Source organism: Macrosteles quadrilineatus, unplaced genomic scaffold (assembly GCF_028750875.1).
Source record: "Macrosteles quadrilineatus isolate MER2022 unplaced genomic scaffold, UCM_ALF_1.0 Scaffold_219__1_contigs__length_164744, whole genome shotgun sequence".
Taxonomy (NCBI): Eukaryota; Metazoa; Arthropoda; class Insecta; order Hemiptera; family Cicadellidae; genus Macrosteles; species Macrosteles quadrilineatus.
This window is the reverse complement of record NW_026542812.1, coordinates 4,590-30,168: the sequence shown is the minus strand read 5'-3', so window position 1 is coordinate 30,168 and position 25,579 is coordinate 4,590. Positions and strand designations below refer to the sequence as shown.

Sequence of the window (25,579 nt, the reverse complement as noted above, 5' to 3'; positions counted from 1 at the left end):
CGTTGCAAGTAGTGTTGCCTAGCGCCAGACGTCCCATAAGATAACATGGCAGACAGGCGACACCAGCTCATTAATTCGCGGGTTGTTAATTTAAATTTAAATTTATCAACATAAATTTATTATAAGATTTAAAATAAAACTTTTATAATTGAAAGCCAAAACAGTATTTTAATTGAAAATCTATTTTTGCACATTTAAAGTGAAGTCAATATTTTTATAGACTAGTAACCAAGCTTTATTATTCAAAAAACATACACAAATAATACCATTAGCTGCCTCCAAACAAAACGGCTGTTACAACCCTACTTGCGATGTTGCCACTTCGAAGGCCACAGCCTGGAGTTAAAGGTGGCCGTGTTTACAGTTCTATGAGGATACCATAAAACTACATGACATTTTAGCCAACCTACCTTCAGATAGCACCAATTTGTAAATAGCAGCACATGGAACAGAAAAAAAGGAGAAGTCGGGGTCGGGAAAAAGAAAAAGTAGCAAGCAAGAGGAAAGTAAACAAACTCTCGGTCTTAACCTCTCAATTTATTTAATTACTTTATCACTTAAACTTTTTTCACAATTTAAAAGCATTCATATTATATTGGAAAATTTGTCATAATACATGTTGGTAGGTAATTACAAACTAATTTATTTACTTAAAAATGTTAATCTCTTGTTAGTTCCTGTAGGCCTAGTAGCCTACCTAGCTTTAGCCAAAGGCCCACTAAGTTTAAGTTAGGCCTACTGACTGGCCCAGTAATGGGATGGGACCAGTTGGTTACTGTCCTCAATGTTTATTATTGTTATATCCATAGTCTTTGTTAACTTATTCATTGTCAGATTATTTATTGTATTCTATTGAGTAACTTTTTGTATTGTTCAGCTTGTTTTTCATCTAGGCTATGTATTTTGTATTCTATTGAGTATTGAATTATTGTTCAGCTTGTATTATCATCTATTTATTGGCTTAGCCGTTGGCATGTATAAATAAATAAAATTAAATTAAAATAAATGTTAAAACTGTAATACAATGGCCTCTACTGAGTTCATTAGTTTATAAGTTAACAGCCCTTGAATGTTAGAACTGAATAAAATCTGTTTCCGTTCAGAATTACTGCTGCAATACAATAGTAAGTAAAGTATCTAACCTAGGCCTCGTTCTGTAAAACGCCACCAACCAAAACAATGAGGGTGAGGCCATTACTCGTACCGGTAACCTACTATGTATTCTGTCTTGTTTTGTTTGTCAACCTATTTATTACACCTGTGTCATTTTTCAAAGAGTTGCAGAGAATAAACACAAAAGCTTATTAAGAAAGCGGTCCCAAATGCACCAAACCCATCCCCCTCTTGCACAAAAATCATTCAATAACTTGTTAAATGTACCTATTTTGTTTAGATCTACAACCAGGCCCACTTTTATAAATGGGCAGACTGGGCATATGTCCAGGGGCGCCTGGCGGGCGTCGCACAACTATTGCCCACCCGCACTAGAAAAAATGGGGTCGCTGCTTTTGAGTTTGCCTAGGGCTCGACTGGCCCTTAACGCGGCCCTGTCTACAATAGTTGTTTTACACCTTTTTAATTACAGTCTAAACATTTACAACTGTAGGCCTACTCAAAATTTCTTTCTTTTAATAATTAACAAGATAGATTACCGTTACTGGTAGGGCTACTTAATTTTGATCTTACCATGGTATGAGATCCGTGTCGTCATCTGCTCCATTACATTCTGTTCGCGGACTACCCACGTCATGACAGACAACCATTGTTGCCTAGCTAATTTTCCAATTAATTTCCAGTTTTTCCATGATTTTGGTTAACCCAGGTTTTGGTTTCACGATGTGGTTAAAAAAGCGATTACTGCACTCGTTAGTTCAGCTCTTGTTAGCTTTTCTGAACTTCACTGATTTTTTCAAATCAATCCTGTAAGTATTTTGTTGTGTTTTATTTTTTCACTGTACTTTCATAAGCTTTAGCCAACTTTGGAAATTAATTGAATAATCAGTGGTGATATCTAGTTTTTAAATATTAGTAGCCTACATGGCTTGACTGTTTGATTTTGTTAAGTAATTTAAGACTTGAGGATGACTTCACAGTTTGTGATGTGATTTGTTTCAGGCTGCAGTTTGAAACTTAATTGCTGTAACTATCAACACAATGTCTGCAAGTCAAGCAGCAAAAACCATTTTACTTATGGGTAAATGTCTTCCTACTGCCAAAGAAAATGCAGTGAAAGTTGCAATCAGCAGATTTGAACTGAATAAATACCTCAATATTGTAAGTATTTTGTGAGTTAAAATTCTTAAGAGTACCTATCAATAATCCTAGATGCCTTATACAGTAGACTCTCGCTCATCCGGACTAATGTGGCGGACGTCCGGTCCGGATTACAAAAAATCCGGACTATCGAGAGTTGATTGTATATCAATTTTGTTCCAGGTCCACAGTATTAATAGCCATGCAAATGCAGTTCCACCAGTAAAAAATCAATTTTTGGTACTAGTTGGTAGAGAAATGTCTTCTTATTTAATATAATAAATCACTTATTATTGTACTGCAATAATAAACCATACCCTCCAGTTTCAATACGATTTTAGCGAATTTCCCATATAGGGAATAAGCTATTACCGTAGTACTCACGGTAAGACCTGGACCCGGGACCGATTTTTTTTTTCGTTTTGAGGTCCCTAGAGGTCAAAAACACCATCCGTTCAAATTCATATATATATATATATTTATATATATATATATATTTATATATATATATTTATATATATATATTTATATATATATATATATATATGTGTCCGTTAGCGCGATAACTCGAGCAAAAATTATCCGATTTTGATGAAATTTGGTACAAACGTGTAAACCTACGTTTATTCGAACGAGTTCGCAAACCAGCATGATCGGACCATGGGAACGGGGGTTTATGGGGGCTTTTATGGGGAAAAAATGGGTTTTTCCCATTTTTGACCCAAAAAACATAAAATTTTGCAATTTCTTATGAAACTATTTTGTAGAGCTTAAAAAAACAAATAATTTAGTATATTGAAGCGTTATAATGCGCCTAATGGTTACGGAGAAAATTCCAAAAAATTGTAAATTTAAAATTCCCATGTTATTCTTATGGAGAATAAGTAAACTGTTGTAGTTTGCTTGTTTATAAACATATTTTGCCCAAATTTGAAAAATGTTTTTATTTCTTACTAACTATTAACATTTTACATAAAAAACACTTTTACCCTCCCTGTTGCAGCAAACCTAAGTATGTTTTAAACTGATTCTATTTAAATAGGGAATAAATGTGATAATTTTAAGGAGACATTTTAGTGTAAATCCATTCAGGGAAATGGAAATTCGCTTAGTCTGCAGGTTTGCTGCGGCGGGGGTATTTGTTTAATTATAGCCTCACCTATGATTTTTACCGCTGTGTTATCCGAGTTTTTGATTAGGCCTATCCGAGGTAGTCTCGGTCGCGTATAGCTTGGATAATTGGAATTCTACTGTATACTGTGCCACTAAAAAAATCACAATTGCCAATCTGGATTAGCGGGAGTCTGGACAAGGCCGATCCAGATGAGCGAGAGTCTACTGTATATAGTTTCTCAATACAAATAAGACAAATACTTGTTAACCTGTACTCTATACTCAGAAGGTACTCAAAGATCAACTCACCGTAAGGTAGGCTATGGTATGACTAAAAGTTTAACATGTTCGCTCTGACAAAATCTTCTGCGATTTTTAAAGTTTTTAAGAAGTGTACCACTGGTGGTGAGCACAGTGGTCCTTAAAACTCTGAAATGTACCACTGGTAGATAGACAATAGACAATATTCGTTATTTACATATTCGAAGAGATACCGTTGGCCTATTCTTTTTGTGGCGATTACACACTACAAAACAGTATTATGGAGTTTCTGTGGTAGCTTACAATGAAATACATTGTGTTTCAATTCAAACCGTGTTAACCGTGCAAAGCACCGTGTTAACGAATAATTGTTATTATTTATTATAACACATCAGACTGTTTTAAGTAGCCTATGTAAAATTAAATGAAAACTCGTTCAAATCAGGCTTTCAAAACAGCAAACGCAACCAAACAACTTGGCTGGATCACCGTCTGAATCTGTTTCTTTTTGGCTTTGGAAGCCCAATCATTAGCTAATTGTTTGCCAGATTGTCTCTAGAGTTGCTTCTCAAGCAAAAATCATTTAGAACTTCATGATGTACTGGTTTACCGAGGTCACAGGTGGCGCACATCGAAAAGCTGTTTTATATATGTATATATATATATATATATATATATATATATATACAACAGGTAGATGTGTACAACGGTGGTCCATGGTTTTTATTGGCATAACTCAAATATCATTTGTTACTATATAAGTAGTGTATGTTGAGTTTAAAATAGATTGGTTTACATCCATTTTGTTATTCTTAAGTCTGTGGTTATTTTAGTACACTTTAGTAAACATTGACTTTTGATTGAAATTAAATCTGTGCGCCACCGGTGTGAACGTTGGAGCAAACATGCTAACACTATATTTAAGGTACCATATTTTACCAGAATCAAGAATACCGTATTGTATTCCTTTGTTTCAGTATTTCAAAAATGTCGAACTTGTTTATGCTCAAGATACTAACAAAGTAAGTAAAGTAGGAGACATTGTCTTGCTGGAGAAGTTACCAGAAAAGATAACAACAATGATACAACATAGAGTCAAGAAAGTTGTATTCCCTCTTGGAGACGTTACTGATCCAATCACAGGCAAGAAGGTGGTCTTCGACCAATACAGGTGAGCCGATCAAGCTGTGAACCTATTATATACGGAACTAAGCATAGACAATAACTTAGACTTATTGCTTACCACACTGATCATAGTAGACTGAGACTGAGGGTTGAGCAGTGGCCGCTGACATCAGATGTTGACACTGTTGACAGTGCAGCCACCACACACATAATTACCTATCTCTAACTAGCGAGTTAGTTCATATATGATAGAACCTATGAAAACTGCTTATATACATTGCAAGCTAAACACTGCAATGTATTAAACAAAATAATATTAAAGGACATACTTTTGGCCATAGCTTGAAAGTAGACATCCCATTTTCTTGATAAGGCTTTTGCATAGGGATGAAAATAAATGCAAATGAGTTAGCTGCACCTAAACACCACAGATTGTGGGCTAGCTATTGTTGATTTGTGTTGTACACACCAACTTTTAAACCGTGTCAAACTAAATGAACAACTTTATGCTACAGCAACTTTTCACTCCATATCAACTAGACTTGAAACCTAAGGGAGAAAATATCATTTTGACAATAGAAAAACTGCAAGAAGATCATTCAACTATAATATAGTTAAAATAGATCAACTATAGAGGACTCTTTGAGCAAAAATTCTGGCTACAGCTGGTCCACATAAATGGGACGTTTACTTAAGCATCCATAGTCTCTATCCCATTACCAAAGAGTAGGCCTACCTTTTTTACAGTTGATTTTTTTATTTTGTGGTATTTAGTGGATGGAGTTTTCCATTGCAGAGAAAAATATGTCACCTGAAAGACCAATTCTTCATTTCTCCTATTTTTTAACATGTTAAGTTATGGTAATAGCCTTATGGTCGGTTTAGCTTAAAGCCGTTGATGATCGATTGGCAAGATTGAAAACAAAACCTTTAGGACAAAAGCACCAGTACCACACTTGAACCACGGCACTAGAACAGCTGCCGATGATTTAATCACGGCTATAATGTAACGTTAGTATTTTATTAGTGGAAATGCTTAACCCTTTGAGTTGCTAGGCCAATAATTCATATTTTTATTTTGTAAGACTTTTTTGCCTTTTAATTCCATTAGCTGTTCTTGAATTGTAACTGCGTTGTTCTCACTATTTTTTTAATCAGCCTAATTTGGAATAATAGAAAGTAAATAACAAATAAACAAAGCAAAGTCTTAGTATTTGCAGTAAACATTAAATAACACTGTGTTTGTTGTTGTTTACGTTTTCTTATAAATTGCAATGTTTTGATAGCATTATTTGAAACTTAAATCTTCTAAAATCAAAAGACATCTTATTTAGAACGTAATATTGAATTAAACCTTGATTTAGTTTGATAAGGTTATTAATAGACTTTTTAGGAAAACCCTGTTTGTTAGTAAAGCCTCAGTAGCACAATTTATGATCACTGTCGTGGTTCAGCTGAAAAAAAATCATCAAAACAGTCAACAACTAGGTTGTAGTGCCATCGGTAGCGCTATCTATTAGCGCTTGTTGAGGTCAGCTCAAATAAAAATTTTTACTCCATATTCTCCCAGCAAAGAAAGCCGAGAAGGCTAGGTCATGTGTCACTTGGCCTGTGGCATTCATTTGTTCGGGTTCCATTCCCGTCCCGTGTGGCAAATAATTGTTGATTGTGTGTTTGTAGCAATATACTACAACCACTGGGGCATAGTGAGGTGTTCATAATCCTTGGTTTAGACATACACCTTGAATCATCGGATTGGGCGAATCTTTTAGCTAGTTAGTGTATCCTATAAACATGCAGGTCACCAATGGTCATTTTGCTACTTTTTGTTAAAATTACCTTCCTCTCTATATCCCTTAGAGGTTTTAGTGAACAATGATATATCGTTGCATAGCACTCACAGGGTTAAGTAAAGCTATTTTACACCAGGGATCCTGTTAACGTGATCACCATATTACGTTTAAAAATGAACTTATCAATGGAACATTGATATTTTTCAGAGACGACATGAAGGAATCTCAAAAACAGTTTGGAGAGGTAGAGTCGGCATTTGACTATGAAAAAGCTCCGCCTCGAGGATGGCAAGAGGGTAAAAAGGACTTTACGGCCAAACCTGTCTACAAGAAATACCACGTGTTTGAAGACGATGACCAGCCGTACGCCAAGTAGATCTTTGTATAGTTAGAGTTTGTAAATATAAATTATTAGTAGTTATTTGCTCTTCAATCATATAACCCTTTGCATTTGTAGAAAACATTTGCTCTATCAATAGACGAAGTACCTTACTTTCTTGGATATTAAGTTTGATAAAATATGAAAGTTTTAAAACATTTAGACAATTTAAAACATCATTTTATCACATTTAACAATTTCTTAAGTAGTGGGGAGGCGAATGGCCAAAATTCCAAAGTTGGCTCACCCTGAAAGGTAACCGGTGAACACTATGCTAGATGATATTGTATAGTAGTACAGATGATATTTTGACCGGTGTTCACTCTGTATGAGTGGGACTCTCTTATCTGGACGCCATTTTCCAAAATGGCGGATGTCAACGTTTGATCTTTGAATTACTCGAGCAAAAATGATCCGACTTTGATGAAATTTGGTATAAACGTTTAAACTTACATTTATTCGAATGAGTTCGAGAACCAGCATGATCGGACCACGGGAGAGGGGGTTTATGGGGGGTTTTATGGTGTAAAAATTGGATTTTCTTATTTTTTGCCCCCAAAGCACAACATTTTCCAATTTCTCTCTAAACCATTTTAAAGAACTTAAAAAAAGAAATAATTTAGTATATTAACGTTTTTTGTACCCTTATTGGTTACGGAGAAAATTAAAAAAAAGTGTTATTTAAAATTCCCATGTTATTTTTATGAAGGATATTGTCAACTCTTGTAGTTTGCTTGTTTATGGATATATTTTGATCAAACTTGGTAAACTTATTTATTTATACTAAACTATTAATATTAATATTCTACTAACATTCACACTTTATTAGCCTCCCTGTGGCAGCAAACCTAGGTACTCGTTAAACCTTATTTTATTTAAATTGAATTAATTGATATACAAATCAGGCAAATGGAAATTTACTTAGTCTGCAGGTTCGCTGTGACGGGGGTGTTTTATTCTTGACATTTCTTCCTAACCCTAGTGGTTCAGGAGATATAAGTATTTAAAGTTGGGGTTTCCTCCATGATAAATACATTGATCCGTTTTAACTGTCACTCTAATGTATTTCCTGTGCTATTCCGTTGCATTTCTTAAGAGTGCAAAAACTTTTGAATTGGCATATAATAACAAAGCTAGATTATCAGGCACATCTCAGATTCGCACGATGGGTTAAAATATTAAAAGTATCGTAGTAAAGTTTTTATTTGGTGTATAATTATTGAAGATTGAGACAGCTGATTTTAAGAGAATCAGTAAGCAAAATCAACTTGGCACAGGGTTTCAGTTGGTAATGTTTAACAGCTGTTGACCGCTGACATATGATTATTGAAGATGATTGTTTCATTTTTGTATCTGTTTAATTATGTGATAAAAATGATTCAGTTTGATTGTTCAGTTAGTGTATTTCAGTTTTGTGTATTTCAGTTTAGTGTATTATTTCAGTGGTGGTATTTCAATATACATAATTATACAAAACAAATATTACATGAAACATCTCTTAAATGGATCAGACATTGATACCTGTTGCCAGATTGCCAGTGAAGCGTAAAGTTTCGGAGCTAACAAACTGGGATTTATGCATATTTTACCAAGTTGTTGTATTTAATGAAAATCTCACAAATGTTGGCAAAGATGGAATCAATCGAGTTGGAATGCTACTATAAACGTTTGTCTTACAGTGATGTAAATAATTTGGATGTATTGAAGCGTCTCAAGCCAGATATAGAAATACTAGAGCTAAAAGATCCGAAATTGCATAAAACAAGTTGCTATGCCAGTTTTTGCAATAAGAGCAATATTGATAAACATAAACTACGGCCTGAAAAGTCTGTGGAGTTGTAATAGTCCGGCCATTAAAGAGATATATATAGTGAAGGTCCAACAAAATTGTTTCAAAAGGTTTTTCGACGGATTTCATTACTTTTATTTTTATACCTCCACACAACAACAAAAAAGTCTACCAAAATCCGACTTGGTTAAGTACCTGATATTATGGTATTTAAATTAAAATAATAATCGCTCCCAGAGAAAAATAGTTAAAAACATTTTTTTTGCTAGATATAGTGTGTAGTATATCGTTTTTAATGTTTAAAAGGGTGGGGAAACTAAATCTGCAAATTAAAATTTGATTTGATCCCACAAAATGGCCGCCAAAATACAATTCATGGAGAAAAACACTTAAATAAAACAATAATTTTAATATTTTAACGCATCGTGCGAATCTGAGATGTGCCTGATAATCTAGCTTTGTTATTATGCCAATTCCAAGGTTTTTGCACTTCTTAAGAAATGCAACGGAATAGCACAGAAAATGCATTAGGGTGACAGTTAAAACGGATCAATGTATTTATCATGGAGGAAACCCCAACTTTAAATACTTATATCTCCTGAACCACTAGGGTTAGGAAGAAATGTCAAGAATAAAACACCCCCGTCACAGCGAACCTGCAGACTAAGTAAATTTCCATTTGCCTGATTTGTATATCAATTAATTCAATTTAAATAAAATAAGGTTTAACGAGTACCTAGGTTTGCTGCCACAGGGAGGCTAATAAAGTGTGAATGTTAGTAGAATATTAATATTAATAGTTTAGTATAAATAAATAAGTTTACCAAGTTTGATCAAAATATATCCATAAACAAGCAAACTACAAGAGTTGACAATATCCTTCATAAAAATAACATGGGAATTTTAAATAACACTTTTTTTTAATTTTCTCCGTAACCAATAAGGGTACAAAAAACGTTAATATACTAAATTATTTCTTTTTTTAAGTTCTTTAAAATGGTTTAGAGAGAAATTGGAAAATGTTGTGCTTTGGGGGCAAAAAATAAGAAAATCCAATTTTTACCCCATAAAACCCCCCATAAACCCCCGCTCCCATGGTCCAATCATGCTGGTTCTCGAACTCATTCGAATAAATGTAAGTTTAAACGTTTATACCAAATTTCATCAAAATCGGATCATTTTTGCTTGAGTTATTCAAAGATCAAACGTTGACATCTGCCATTTTGGAAAATGGCGTCCAGATAAGAGAGTCCCACTCATACAGAGTGAACACCGGTCAAAATATCATCTGTACTACTATACAATATCATCTAGCATAGTGTTCACCGGTTACCTTTCGGGGTGAGCCAACTTTGGAATTTGACATATTTTACTACATTTGCCTCCCCACTAAAGTAGGCCCATATAAGTGCAAACTTTTTAAATCAATTAGAAAAAGATTTAGGAGAGTTAATTATAAAGGTTACTTACAGTCTTTGCAATCCTGTTAATTGAGCACTACGGCCGTTTCGGAGATAACTCCATCGTCGGGTGCGTAGTCATCATACACTAATCTGATCTATTTACATATTTACATTTTATACGTGGTTTCTTCATTTTCATTGCGTCAAAGTTTAATAAATAGTACATACAACACATAACACGGACACGACACGAAAACATTAAGGCACGTGCACGGCTAAAAACTGACGACCGACTGCCAGAGAGTTAATTCATAAAGGAGTTTTAATTCATTGATTTAATTTAAACATAAAAAATATTAATTTTTTATGTTCGAAAGGCATAAGTAGAATGACTAGCTTGTACGGAGATACGATATCAAAGCCCGTTCTGAAATGATTATTTCTGACTGGGACCGTGGCGTCGTCCTGATATCCAGCTACTTGAAGGTCACTAATTGTGGATATTTAGTCATGATCTGTGGATGCGATACTCCATGGTGTGGATTAACGTCACACTAGTGATTACTACGACTATCCGCAGTACTATCCTGATAATTAGACCAATTCGTAAAATTATAAGGCAAAAATGTGGTTCGTATTCCACTATAAACTGTAGGTCCCTTAGTTGCCATTGGCTTTATGCGCTATTAATTAACAGCTGTATCCAAAGAACATGTCGGCCTTAGTCAATGACAAGACTACAAGATCGCACCACTCAACTCCATTCATACTTAAAATACCTACCTACCTTTGTATGGTTGCCATTTCAATTAAAAGTATAAAGTAAAAAAGTAGGGCATATAAAGTATTTGGATCATGAACAATTTGTGGAAAATAAATAATATGTAGGCTCATTCTGTAATAAATGGAAAATTAAACTGCCCACTACTTTGTTGGTCAGCGTTTTGTTCTGAAACCGATTAAAAATTATTTTCAGTACGACAGTAGCCTTATTGAGCTTTTAAAAGTAACTGGTTCTTTATCACCAAGCCTTTTAAATTTATTTTTAAGAGGGGTTTAAAATTAAGTGTGTGGTTTAGTCTTAAAACTTTTGATGTTTGATACTAATATGAAGTAGACTTTTCTATTTTAATTTGTGTATGGTAAACTATTAGAACTAAAGAAACATTTTTTACTCCAATGAATCTTAAACTTTATGAATAAATGTACTTTATATTTTGGAGAATAACTAAACTTTTTTGTTTAATGTAATGAACTCTATCCATGCTATTAACACAAAGATGGTGTATGACCATTGTTATTATCAGGCACTGCAATGTAAAGTACATAACCTAATGTAAATTCATGAACAAAAATTCTTAATTTTATTTTTTTCTGTGTTATGAAATAGGAAAGTTTATTGCCATTTTTTGTAAAAACATTGTCATGGTAACCAATCAGAAATAATCAGGAAACCAGAATTCAAGTTAGTGCAAGACAAATTTCAAGTATTATAAATTTGGAAAACCCAGTTAGTTGCCGCAGTCAAAATGTCTTCAAAACACATATGTGCCCATTGCAACAAACCTATCAACGAGGCAGTGGTAGTTGCATTGGGCAAGAGTTGGCATAAGGAGCATTTTTTGTGTGCTCACTGTAAACAGCCCCTGAAAGATGCCAAGTACATACAAGAAGACGGAAAGCCGTACTGTGAAAAAGACTGGAAGGCCCTGTTTCAAACACCGAACCTACCTCAGTGTGCACAGTGCAACTCGCCCATCCAAGACACAGTGGTAACAGCCATGGGGAAAACGTGGCATAAAGATCACTTTGTTTGCACCCACTGCAAAAAACCGTTCAAAGACTCAAAGTTCCTGACAGAAAACGGACTACCTTATTGTGAGGCAGACCACAAAGCTTTGTTTCAAAAAGGAGGCTCGAGTGGAGCGATTTGCGCTCAGTGCAACAAACCGATTGCGGACACCGTAACGCAGGCCATGGGTAAAACTTGGCATAAAGAACATTTTGTGTGCACTCACTGCAAAAAACCGTTCAACGGTTCGTCATTCTTCGTCCAGGACGAGAAGCCGTATTGCGAAGACGATCATAAAAAACTCTTCCCTTCTGGAAACTGTGCTTCCGGCTCCAACCCTTTGTGTGCTCACTGCAACAAACCCATCACGGACACGGTTTTGACAGCGCTCGGTAAACATTGGCACAAAGACCACTTTGTTTGTGCTCACTGCAAGAAGCCCATCACCGAGGCAGAGTTTAGCACCAAGGACGGCCAAGCTTATTGTGAGAAGGACTACACAGCACTGTTCAGGAAGAAGTGCTCAGGATGTGGAGAGCTGATAAAGGATACAGTCCTGACTGCCTTGGACAAGCATTGGCACAAACAGTGCTTCTCCTGCAATAAATGCAAGAAACCCATCAACGCACAGCAAGGGTTCACAGAGAAGAATGGGATGCCTTTCTGTATGGGTTGTGGAGTGTAGGCTCATTTATTGTAAAATTTTTGAAAGGGTAAAATTGGTTATTATATCTAATTGAGAACCTAATTATATATTTTTTTTTCTTCTGAAAATGTAGACACAAGTAGAAATTAGAAAAAAAATTAGTACAAGTTGGAACTTAATTAGAGCTTTTTACTCTTTGAATATTTAAAGAAAGCTGTCACCACTCATTTAAAATTAACAATCACTACAAATTATTGTGTTTAAAAACTGTACAGTTATCAAGTTATCCAATAAGCTTAGGGTAAAATTCAGGTGAATGGGTTTTCCTGATGAAATGTATTTCTTAGCGAATGTAAGATAAATCTTTGTAAATACATGGTTTCTCTAACTAAAACTTAAATAGTAATTGACAGGGGACCTTGAGCTTCATGACCTGTGAGGAATGTGTTCAACTGAATCTAAACTATTACAACCTAACACTGTTTTGAATTCATCACTAGCATTTAGCTATAACGTCAAGACTGGTTTTATGCTAGTCCAGTGGTTGCAGTCTTTTAACCGGTTAAATTCCCATAACTTGTACAAGCAAAATCCATAGTAACAAGTGTAAAATTATGAAACCATCAAATAAGGAAATACAAAAATTTCAAGTATTGTGTAAAAGCAGAAGAGGCAATGGCTACCGAACAACGTTCAGATATCTACCAAGCTTCTGACGTACTTGAGATCTGCTCTCTCTGCAAGAAACCCATCACGGACACCGTGTTGGCAGCAATGGGCCGAACTTGGCACGTTGATCACTTCACCTGTGTCAAGTGCGGAGCGTCCATCAGGGAGAGTGGGTTCTACGTGGTGGCAGGCAAGCCGCACTGTGCAGACGACTACAAGAGACTCTACGGTAAGAAGTGCTCCGCCTGCAATCAGCTGATTGACAAAACAATCTACACAGCATTGGACCGACACTGGCATCCCAGCTGTTTTGTCTGTCGCAGGTGCAGCAACCCGATTTCAACCAAGGAGTTTGTAGAGAAGCGTGGCATACCTTACTGTATAGATTGTAGCAGGAGATAACTGGTATTGTAAATAACAACTTTTAAAATAAATTTGTAACAAAATAGTGCTTAACTAGTTCCAAAACGTTGTCTATGATTTTGAATGATTAAAACCAAATGATTTTTTTGTATGATTTTGTTTTTGGTTTGATTAAAACCATGTGGCTGACTTGGGAATTGTTTTGAAAAGAGATCATTCAGCTAGCTACCCTGAGAAAGATATAATTTTTCCTTTCTAAATGATACTTTTTTTTTAACCACAAGCTTTTTTGAGGAGTTTTAGATTACAATTTAAATTGGTTATTGTAGAGTCAATATTTTTGATTAACGAATAAGAATCATTAGTTAACAACCTATTTTATCATACTTTATTTTGACATGTTACATGAAAATGGGGTTTACCTTTAACATAATTGTACAGCACAAATGTTTATCCATACACTTTTTATAATTTATGTTTTTCAACCCTTCTGTTTAAAACCACTACTAACATTGTTATAATACTGCAGGTTTTCCCTTTAACGTAAAAAATATGTCAATTAAATAAAATAAACTTGAGACTACATTACAGAGTTTACAAGCAATGAATACTTTTACATTATATTTTAAATGTAAAACAATATTTTCTAACTGTTTTGACTTGTTTGAGCTTGCTGTTACTTGGTTTGGTTTTAGTGTACATTTAATAACAAATTATTGTGGGTTAAATAATTGATTTAACATTAACCTAATTAAGATAGATGTAGATAACCATTTTAAGTCTTGGACTAAACCATTAGATTAGTAATCTTTTACTTAAACATTACCCAACTGTTCCACTACAGGATAAAGTCCAAGAAAAAAAAACTAGTTCAATGTAGACCAAACTTGTTCTAGTTTCTCTGCCCAACAATCAATTTCAACGAGTGACAATAATTGTTAGTTTCCTGACTGACACACAGATTAATGAACCAATCACATCAATTGACTAATCACATCTCTGAGCTCACAAGCCGAAGGTATCCAGTCGAGGCAGGTTTTCATCGACGATTGATTCTACGTTGATTTTATCTAGAATTTCCTGTATTTTCTCCTTCAAAGGTTGTTCCAGAGTGTCGACTATTATGTGCCGTATCAGTCTTGGGAACGCGTTTATTATTCCCTCGATCATCATGGTGAGTGTCATCGGTTCGTTCATCTTGACCTTTACCCATCCCAGTTCAAGGTCCAAGTCGAACAGTTGTGGTTTCTTCCTTACGTCCAGAGATTGGTGCACAATTGCCCTGACTTGTAGGTGGTCCACGGTGAAGTTGGTTTTGCCGCTTTTCACTATTCCGAATGTTTGTCCGCTCCATTGACACTGCCCGGAGAGTTTTCCTGTCATTACGTGAATGCCGATTTCAATCACTCCCGCATCCATGGATAGCGACAGATTGCCGACCCGGTGGAAACGGGACAACCCCTCCACCCAGAAGTCGGTGATGTTGACGTACACCAGACCTCCAAGTAAGAAGGTGTGATCGTTGATGTGATACGGGTCGTAACCGGCGTTCTTGCAATACCTTCGCCCCTCGGAGAAAGCTAAATCCACGGGGTTCACTTTGTTGATGAACTTTGTCGAGAACTCTTTGAGTTTCTTGTTGACGTCGGTTCTGATGACTGAGTTGACTCTCTCGAGGATTTGTGGTTTGATGCTGTTGAACAGAGCGTCCCCCACCGCACTGACTGCTCCTTGGAACATGGAACCTGTAAATCAAATCACTTTAGTAAAACTTCATTTATGTTTTGGGAGTCTCATTCACCTTACCTTACCAAGCGTTGGTATTCATTTTTAATCAAGAAGTAGTTGTTAAACAAGCCACTGAATATAGTTCATTGCAGGCATAAAGAGACATAGTCGAGTGGTTTGAGCATTTCCCTCTAAATTCAATAATTTCTGATTTAATTCGGAGATGGTTTGGTTCTGGATAAAGCTATCTATTTCTTAGGCTGATAATTACTGGTTAGTGATTATCGGATTATCCTTATATATAATACAGATACGTGAAGGCGATTTCTACAAAACACTACCCCTCCGTTAATAATGGACGGATTTTTACAAACGATGTGTCAAAATTAAGTATTTTTTGTATAGAAACCCCCTTTCACCAATTCCTGTAATAAAATTCCTCGGGCTTTGCCCCACAGGCCATCAAAATCCCAATGTATTTCTTATGAAGAAAAGATATTGTTTACTTAAACAGACGAATAATTTGTATTAATTATAGCTGTTCATAGTAGGGCCTAAACACATGATACACACAAGAGCGTTCGTTTTCAATTTTGATAACTGGAGTGGAGTGATTGATTACATTATCTTTGAGTTTACTCTTTTAAGTCAATTATGACTGTTATTCGTTTTGAAATAACACCTGTAGTAGTTTGCAATTAATTGCTCGAAATTGAGCAACAGAGGTGTACTAGTATTATATATTTTTTTACAACAAACAACAATGTTAAAGAAGGAACCGAGGTATGAACACTCCTTAAACAAAAAGAAACATAAAAATCATTAAAAAATGTAACCTGCGTATTTGTAAACAAAACAAAATATTTATAGTTCTTCATAATACTAAATTTACCTTTTTAGTTTACATTAGAAACAATTTGAAAAAATGGAAGATGTTGGCAATAGTCATATGTTTATTAATATATGTTATTTATTTATTTTATTTTTATTGTTGTTTGTTTATGTTTTGATTCAGTTTGTTTTGAGTTGTGGTGAATTTAGTTTCATGATGTTACAGTCAATAAATTTAGTTTAAAGAATAATTGTGTTAATCTATATAAGGAGGGGTTTTTAACCTTGACAGTAAAAATCTTAGAACTTAAATCAAGTTTAATAAAAAAAAAACAATACTAGTAGTTTCAGTGGACAGTACTAGTTTTAAATTTCAATGGCAAATGCTACGAACCAAGAAGCCGAGGTTTTTGAAGTCTATTCTCATTGTCCTTTGTAATCATGTCCATTTGAGAGTCAGCGGCTTCTAGATATCCTTCAGCAGCTGTTTGGATCTCAGCAACGCCTTCCGAATCCACATCGAGAAGAGTGACATTGAACGGTCCTGCCGCTCTGGTGAAGAATGATCGTAGAGTGTAATTGCCGAGAATCACCAATCTCTTCATGTGAAGGAGGATGTATACCTAAGAAACAAGTTCAAATTTAGTTGATGAATTGAAAGTCACTTCTTGTGAAGTAAGATCTACTTGAAAAGGAGTATTTAGGTAATACTAGTTCTTTTTTGCTGAATTGGTTTTAGTATACTGTTCACTTACCATGGGGGAAACTAGAAAAATCTAAGTATTTCAAAATATTCCGGCACCCGTTTTGTATCGAAATATTGCTAACGTTTTGGTATTTTTGCAACACTATACAGTTAGCAGTATAGTGGTAGCAGTATTCTGGTCTCTTTATAGACCTGAAAGTTTGGTTGAAAATTTAGTTTGAATTGTGTATTTTAAAATGTGTTGCCATTGTACGTATGGATTGTGTTTTACTTACTCTGTATTTATTTGTATAGATATTGCGTGTTCATTTATTTATTTGTTAATACTGTGGCAAAAAATATTGTACGCAGAAAATCCGGGAAGGTGTTTACGGTACATTGTATGAAATCCAACGTGAGGCTTGCTTGTACCTTGAACACGTACTTCCCAGCCTAATTAAGGATTCAAATATGCCATGGTTATTGATTGAAAGATTATGCCATTTACCCTAATCAATTACAAGAATTTAACTGAGAATAAAGTTATTATAAAGTATCGTAAGATTTAACTCTGTTTACAACCAAACTTTGTTGTAACTGAACAAAACTTCCCGATGGTTATTTTTCCCCTAGAAGTTTCTCGGGCAACAACAGTGTTCTCAAACCACAACTTTTTCATAAATATAGTTATGCAACAACATAGCTTACATAACGATTGACTAGTTAAAAGATTTACCTGCATTCTGTCCACATCTGTGTTTATATGTTCCACCGTAAATTTGGAAAGGCCGTAAACTTTCATGTCTTTGAAATCCATCGTGCCGACCGAGAGTGATTGCCTGAAGTCTTGCATCGTCATCGGCTCTGGAAAAAAGCTCTGCCCTGGAATTACTACTTCTCCGACCTTTTTGTAAGTGATCAGAACCAACCTTATCTGGTCGCTTAGTTTGTTCACTTTGTCCATTGTAAACTCTATCATTGATTTTTCTTTGTTTTCTGGCGTAGCAGCTTCAGGCGTCGCAGTGCTGCTTGGGCTGTAATATGGAAGTTCCTCATCTTCATCTTCTGAAGATGATTCAGGTGTTTTCTCTGATGTTTCACTTTCAGTCGTCGAAGAAGATTCAGGAGTGGTACTAGGATTTACCTCTGTTGTTTCAGATTCAGTTTCAGTGGTTGGTTGAGTTTCGGTTTCAGCTGTCTCAGTCGTTTCGCTAGCCTCTGTTTCTGTTGTAGTTTCAGCTTGGTCAGTTTCCGTTGTGCCATTCTGTTCAGGCTCTGTGGTAGGTTCAGGATCGTTCTGTGTGGTTGTTTCAGCAACAACAGTCGGTTCTGGATCATCTTCATTGTGATTTTCTACTTCTACAGGTGAAACTGGCTCTGAAAGTAAGGTCGTGTTTTTTTCTTGTTCGTTATTTTTTAATGTCTGATTATTTTGTCCTAAAGAGTTTACAGAGTCGGATGTAGAATCTAGAGATCGTTTTACTACTTTCTTTTCCTTTGTTTTCTCGTTACTCTCTGAACTTGAACTTGAACTGCTAGAACTGCTAGAGCTTGAACTTTTTGTACCGTTTGAAAAGGTTTTAATTTCTTCACTTGACTCAGTCTCTTGGGAAGAACTTGAGTCTTCTTGGTTGTCTTTAGATAGAATAACGGTTGAAAGAGTGTCCACTTTCTGCTGCAAATCATTGACTTCTGATCTATCCAAAAGTTCTTCGTCCGCTAGTTTTCCATCTTTTGAGAAAATTGCAGCTAAAAACAAAAAAGAAAACTTAAAATTTCAAAAAGAAATGTGTGCTTTAAAATCAGTACATGCACAGAATCAACTGCTTTCTTCTCAATGGTTAAAAACACGTAATTTACAAATTTGTTTGCAAAATATCTTTGCTACAGCAAAATACCACACAGATAAAGCCATCTTTACCAAAAATGTTATATTTATGAACATTCAATGACATATCTCGACTCTGCCATAAACCTTGAACTATATATATTTTTAGTTTTTTATCAATTATATCAATTATATCAATTATCAATTATTTAAGATGGGGACGCCACTATGTGCGTATTTTAACCCAAATATGAGTGAAGGATGAGTGTAGGATGAGTGGCGCGATCTTGTAGTCTTGTTAGTGACTAAGGCCGACATGTTCCTTAGACACAGCTGCTTAGTTATTTAATAGCTTAGTTTATCAGTTCTTGAACTTGACATACTTAGATTATCATGAATAAAATATATGTGTTTAGTAGGTACAGTAACACCATCAAGCCAAAATAATCAACATTTGTCTCTAAACAGAGGAGAAGATAAATCTCAAAGAAAAGATTTATAGAGAGAAAAATAAAAAACTGGGGTTGAGTTAGTGTTTTACATTGTTAAAAATTTTCTTTTAAAATTGACCAACAGGTTAACACCATATTTTTTCTAAATATTAAAAGATATACAGTATCAATAACGGTAGAGAATAAATCAAGAGTTCAATGATCAAAAGATCATGGAGCTTGCTTCATTTAAATTTCACAATATTACTGATTTCCCTTCAAGTTTACACAATCGATCAACATTCAAGAAAACATTAACTATTAAACCTAAATATTCATAAATATTGATGCTGCATTTAACAGAGAGAGAGAAATTAAATATTACCAACCCAATTAGTTGTTATACATGTTAACTATTCACATAACGATTGTATACAGGGTGTCCCAGAACTCTCTACTAATATTTTAGAGCATTGTTCCTGGGTAAGAAACATATCTAAATATCATATTTAAATTGTCCAAAAAGTCTTTAGTTACTCAAACAGCCGCCATTTTGTTTTATTCACTTATTAATCTTATTTTATTTTACTAATATTATAAATGTGAAAGTTTGTGTGTTTGTTTGTGTGTTTGAAGGTCAATCACGCATAAACCACTGGATGGATTGGGCTGAAATTTGACATGATGATAGCTCACATTCCCGATTAACATATAGGCATATTCTTATCTCAAAAATCCCTTCGGGCTCCGCCCCAGTGGCTCTTTAGTTCCCCATGTTAACCTTATGAGTATTCATATTTAAAGGGAATTAAAGAATTTAGTCAGCTGCTTCAACTAAAAAAGTTGGTTCTATGATATACAAAAGCATTAAAAAGTTATAAGATTTACCAACAGGGTGCAGCACTATATATTTTTTTGCATTTATGTAAACAGCTTATTTGAACTAAGCAGCAACAAACAACTGTGATACGCAATGAGAACTGTCAAAGTAGGATTGTTTACAGTTATGTTTATGTTTTTAATGTCATGAATAATTTGGGATTTTTTAAATTTGTGATACTTTATTTTTCTTTATTGTTTAGGTGAAGAGGTAGAACATTATGGCTATGGTAGATGTGTAATACCATAGTATACCGTCAATTTAAAGTAGCAAATTTTATCAAACTTTGTCCTCCCCCATTGCAAACGCAAAGCTTGAGTATAACTGCATTAAGCAATTTAAACTTATATGCCAACCCCGTACGAAGGACGGGTACTCTGCTAGTTTTGTTATAAAAGGTGGTTAAACATACAAAATTAAAACTTTGCACAAAACATTTATTACAGTTCGTAAGACAAAGCTACATTACAATTGAGACAATTTTCCAAATTCATAAAACAAAATGGCGGCCTTTTACAATTTTGTTTCTTAATAACTCAAAAACCGTTGACTTTGCTAAAATTTTACAAGAATAACTTTTTCAAGGCAATTTGATTAAAAATCGATTGACACCTTCTATTTTAAGATTGGACGAATGTTAACTGAGATATGGCCGCTTTAGTGATACCTGACCGCTGGAGGTTAGTTGCAGTACATGCGTTCACATATAATGTTTTTTGCCCATGAACAATGCCCTAAATTATTGGTAGAGAGTTCCGGGACACCCTGTATAGTAATTTGATATTGAAATAGTATTTCCCCAGCTAACTCTGATTCTGATTATTGGGCTTCTAATAATGGTACTGACTACAGAAACAGCTGGATCCCACATCGATGTATAATAACATAAGAGTTATTATACATCGATGGGATCCCATAATAACAAAATGTGTAGATGTTAAATGATATACAAATAGAGCTAAATAAAATACGCTCATATTAATAATCTTGATTCCTGTAGACAATTTTACATTGCATTGGAAACATATTCATAATAAACTAACCTAAACCATAGATAAAACATACTCCAAGTCTATGCCTAAACCTTGTAAAAAAGGAGTGTACCCTACAAATATACCAAATAAATCTATAATGACTCAATATCTTCTAATAAAGGAAGATTTTTAGACTAAAACTTTTTTTGTAAGTAACTAAAGTGATATGACCTTTATAAAAAACTGTAATGATGTACGGTATTATTATTGCACATGGATTGCATTATAACTTTATATTTTGTGTTTGTACTTAAATCTAGGTTGATTAATTAGCTGCATTACAGATAAACATTGTCACACAGGAAACAGCTGAGTTTACAGCTTGCTTATCAACATTGTTTTGATTAGTCATAACTCTTGCATGCATGTTTTGTTTTCCATGGCTTATCATATAAAAGAAACAAATCGTGGTTAACTGGATATTACTATATAGACGTAAAAAACTCAGTGGTTATTAATAATTTCTCGCTTATTTTATCATAATTTTAGACATATTGTGCAAAATTCTCTATTTTCACCCCACGCTATACGGTATTCTTCCATTTGTTTTGATTTTCTGTGTATATTTTTTGTTATTTCGTCGCCATCATGGCAACCCATAAGGCCAATGTTAATTTCTTTTGAATTTTAAATTCATATAAAGGGATTCTGCACATCTACAGGCAAATATCTTTCTAACAGTATGCGTATATTTTCCCTTCTATTAATATATATAGAATTAGACCCAAGTTAAATCTCCATAAGAAAAGCTTAATTTCCATTTTTGACCCAATTAACTTAAATATTTTAAAACCCCAAATAAAACCTACAAGACCAATAACCTTTCTTTTGGCACAACCCGCGTGTAATTCGTTCCAGTAGCATGGTCAAGCTAGCTGGATCTCATAAGTTTTGCAACCTTTTTTTAGTATATAACATTTTTTGTGAGCTTATATATTTTCAATTTGTAAATTATAATAAGTATGTCAACCAAAGGCTTACAAATACATACGTTTTGTTTACCAATAGAATTCTATAAATCATTTACAACTAGTCTTAGTGGGTGAAATAGTTTGTACATATAAAAATGATTATGTAACCAATCAATTTGCTATGACAGATGTAAATAAAAGTAGTATTTCGTAAAAATTCCACGAAAATGTTTTTGGAATCCAATTGGAGATCGACAGATCGAATTTCCCGGTGACGTTTGGTCCAAACTAATATTTACGCGCAGATAAGTCAGTGGGCAATCGTCACTGATAATACAAAACTGTTATTTTAACCAGCTCTTGTTGATTGTAGCTTTTAAAACACACAGTTGGGAACAAAACCATATTGACTCTATCGTGATATTTGCATTTTAATACAGCATTAGAATAGAATAGAATAATTTTGTCCCCTCTTTCCTGAGAAAATTTTTGTAAAATCGTGTGTTGATTATATCCGTTATTTATGCAACAGTATGAAATTACATGAATTATTGGATTTATTTTCTAAGAAAAAAGTTTTACATTTTTAATCATAGGTAACTCATTTGAACGTGTCACTGGAAAAAAATGTTACAAACAATTATTTTGAGGGATAATAATTTTGCAAGTTTAGCCTATTTGAAATCACAAAGCTGTGTGATTTTCAGTGCACTAACTTATATTTATCTAAATATTTTTTAACTAAAGCAAATAAATGGGAGTATTTTGAAATAGCTACAGAGAACGTATAGTATCAATAAATAAATATATTCACAACAGGTGCAAATTGTTAGGTTTTTTTTACTTATCTAGACTTTATTAGCGAATTTCCCATTTAGGGAATAAGCTACGAGTATAATTAGGTTTTTTGTAGGTTCCTGGTCTAAAAAATGTATTTAGTAACTTTGAAAGTTATGGTTTGGTTTTATGTTTTATTATTTATTAACACCGGATTTTTTAATGGAGTGTTTCCGTGTACATAATAAAAAAAAGAAACCTCGTTTGTGTGAAAAACTACAAATTATTTTGTATCTTACACTTCTCACATAAGTGTTTTTTTATTGGTTCGGTATAATTTAAGATCTGTTTACGTGAAAGTATGAACATATAATAGTCTAGTTAATCATTTCAGGGGCTACATAGTGAATGTTGATTCGACATAGTTCATTGTCATTATTAATTTGCATTTGATAAATAGTAGCAAAAAATTGGGAAAACGTACAAAGTATTGATTATTTACTTAGGAAGTTTTTTACTGTGTCAATAAAAAAGGAATAACTCAACTCAAATCTCAAAACTGTTAAAACCACTTCAAAATCATTTTGTAAACTAAATTTTGTGACTACCCTTTCAATCAATCACAATAAAATTGTTTTTCAACTTTATCAATTTTTGTAATTATATTAAACGTAACCCGTTGGCTCAATCACACTGTAGCATACACAAACAGCAAGTCATCAATTGCATAATTATAATCCCGCTGTTGAATGGACACTAGATAAACTGCTGGTCATTGCAATAAAAATTAAAGATGTACAACAATAATTAATAAAAAAAAAAAAAAAAAAAAACTGTTCAAAACCCATGATTGTTTCCTATTATGAGACTTTTCAAATTTAAAGTTTTTTTACCAAAGTTTCAACAAATATTTTTTCACCACAACTTAATACAAATGTTTATATTTGTTATAAACATAAAATTATAAAAATACTTACATGCGGTACAGTGCGCAGCTAAACACAGTAACAACACTAGAGCTCCGTTGCACTCCATGGTCGGTGGGATACTGAGGTCTTAGGTCAAGTATCTGGATCTAGATGTTGTCATTGGTGGACAAACAAATCCATTCATCGACACACTTGGCTTTGATTTAAACCGAATGTAAACAGTTTTCTTTGTAGCCCACGCTGGTTTATTGGGTATGGATGACACAGGAAAAACCCAATTAATTTTGTTTTGACTGAAGGCCGAAAGGTGGAGCTCATTGTCTCACACGTTTTATCACGATTTAAATTCAGATTAATGGTGTGTTGTAGGTTTTGAATAAATGTTTTTTCAACCTATTGTAAAATAATAAAATTACACTATCTTGTTGATTTGTTTTGAGAGTCGCTTATAAACTTATAAACGACAATAGGTCTAGATAGATTATGTAAAATAATCGGGTTTAACAATTCAAAATTGTATTTCTTTTTATCATACAATAAATTGAGAATACCCAAGCTGTTGCTATAATCTCATGAAAGCGTTTCATCTCGATTAAATGGTGTAGTAATTATTTTGAATATTTTAAATCATATGCTAAAATAATTGAAAGAGTTGTTAATTTATTTGAAATAGTTTACAAATTAAAGGACAATAGATCGGCTGTGTGAAAATTGGTTTTTATAATTCGTGATTGTATTTTTGCATTAGAAAATAAACAAATTAAGGATACCAAAAAGGTTGCACTAATTTTCTCTGTCTACCCAAAAAAGTGTTTTATAGTTATTTTATTGCGATGGTACAATTAATGTTGTGTTGATAATTATTTGGAAATTATTACTTTTCAAATCCCATGGTAAACTCAAAAATAATTTTTGTAAATTGTTAATTTTGTTTAAAAATATTTGCAAATTTAATCACATTACATTGACTACATAAAATAATTGGGGTTCTGTAATTACTCATTTTATTTGTATTAAAAATAACAGAATAACTGTAAGGTGGCCATAATCTTCTGAGCATAGATAAGCACGTTTAATTGTTTTTTTATTGCAATTAATATTTAGTAGGTACCAATGGCGTAGTAATGATTTTTAATCAGTTGGGGTTTTTTAAGTTGATATTTAAATTGAATGTACAATTTTGGTTTCCATAATTAAATAAGAATAGCTAAAAATTAAAATGTCAATTGTTGGCTTATAATAGAGTATAATAACATCATTATCATTCTTTTGCTAGTACATTAGCATCCTTGCCAAAACAAATTTTCTGAAAATATCTTCTAAACGTCTTAATTAACTGAAGCCAAAATATTACTGTACTAACAGAGTACCCGTCCGTCGTACGGGGTTGGAATATAAGTATAAAATGCTTATTGCAGTTATACTCAAGCTTTGCATTTGCAATAAGGGAGGACACAGTTTGATAAAATTTGGTTTTTTAAATGTACAGTATTCTATAGTATTACACATCTACCATAGCCATAATGTTCTACCACTTCACCTAAACAATAGAGAAAAATAAATTATCAACAATTCGCAAAATATCACAAATTATTCATGAAAATGAAAAACATAAACATAACTGTAAACAATCCTACTTTGACAGTTCTCATTGCGAATCACAGTTTTTTGTTGCTGCTTAGTTCAAATTAGCTGTTTTCATAAATGCAAAAAAAAATATAGTGCTGCACCCTGTTGGTAAATCTTATAACTTTTTAATGCTTTTCCATATCATAGAACCAACTTTTTTAGTTGAAACAGCTACCTAACTAAATTCTTTAATTCCCTTTAAATATGAATACTCATAAGGTTAACATGGGGAATTACAGAGCCACTGGAGCGGAGCCCAAAATGATTTTTGAGATAAGAATATGCCTATATGTTAATCGGGAATGTAAGCTATCATCATGCCAAATTTCA

At 33.8% G+C, this 25,579-nt stretch overlaps 3 protein-coding genes and 1 pseudogene across 3 annotated transcripts; 3 read left to right on the top strand and 1 right to left on the bottom strand.

The window, feature by feature from the left end:
• The first annotated feature begins 499 nt into the window (after positions 1-499).
• On the top strand, positions 500-6,966 carry LOC128982366 (28S ribosomal protein S17, mitochondrial-like). Its single transcript, XM_054401325.1, has 4 exons — positions 500-622; positions 2,116-2,274; positions 4,605-4,798; positions 6,753-6,966. The coding sequence occupies exons 2-4, from the start codon at positions 2,155-2,157 to the stop codon at positions 6,919-6,921; spliced, it is 483 nt and encodes a 160-aa protein (XP_054257300.1). The 5' UTR covers positions 500-622; positions 2,116-2,154; the 3' UTR covers positions 6,922-6,966.
• Positions 6,967-11,559: 4,593 nt separating this feature from the next.
• Positions 11,560-12,643, top strand: LOC128982365 (leupaxin-like). Its single transcript, XM_054401323.1, has one exon. It carries the CDS (start codon positions 11,646-11,648, stop codon positions 12,591-12,593), a length of 948 nt encoding a protein of 315 aa, XP_054257298.1. The 5' UTR covers positions 11,560-11,645; the 3' UTR covers positions 12,594-12,643.
• Positions 12,644-13,201: 558 nt separating this feature from the next.
• LOC128982369 (leupaxin-like) lies at positions 13,202-13,639 on the top strand. The gene has a single exon (XM_054401327.1). It carries the CDS (start codon positions 13,230-13,232, stop codon positions 13,623-13,625), a length of 396 nt encoding a protein of 131 aa, XP_054257302.1. The 5' UTR covers positions 13,202-13,229; the 3' UTR covers positions 13,626-13,639.
• A 322-nt stretch (positions 13,640-13,961) lies between these two features.
• LOC128982367 (uncharacterized) lies at positions 13,962-23,821 on the bottom strand (annotated as a pseudogene).
• Between the last annotated feature and the right edge of the window lie 1,758 nt (positions 23,822-25,579).

Coding starts and splice junctions, on each gene's coding strand:
- LOC128982366 (XM_054401325.1), top strand. CDS start 2,155: ATGTCTGCAAGTCAAGCAGCAAAAACCATTTTACTTATGGGTAAATGT. Junction 2,275..4,604: donor TGAATAAATACCTCAATATT/GTAAGTATTTTG, acceptor CCTTTGTTTCAG/TATTTCAAAAATGTCGAACT. Junction 4,799..6,752: donor GTGGTCTTCGACCAATACAG/GTGAGCCGATCA, acceptor GATATTTTTCAG/AGACGACATGAAGGAATCTC.
- LOC128982365 (XM_054401323.1), top strand. CDS start 11,646: ATGTCTTCAAAACACATATGTGCCCATTGCAACAAACCTATCAACGAG.
- LOC128982369 (XM_054401327.1), top strand. CDS start 13,230: ATGGCTACCGAACAACGTTCAGATATCTACCAAGCTTCTGACGTACTT.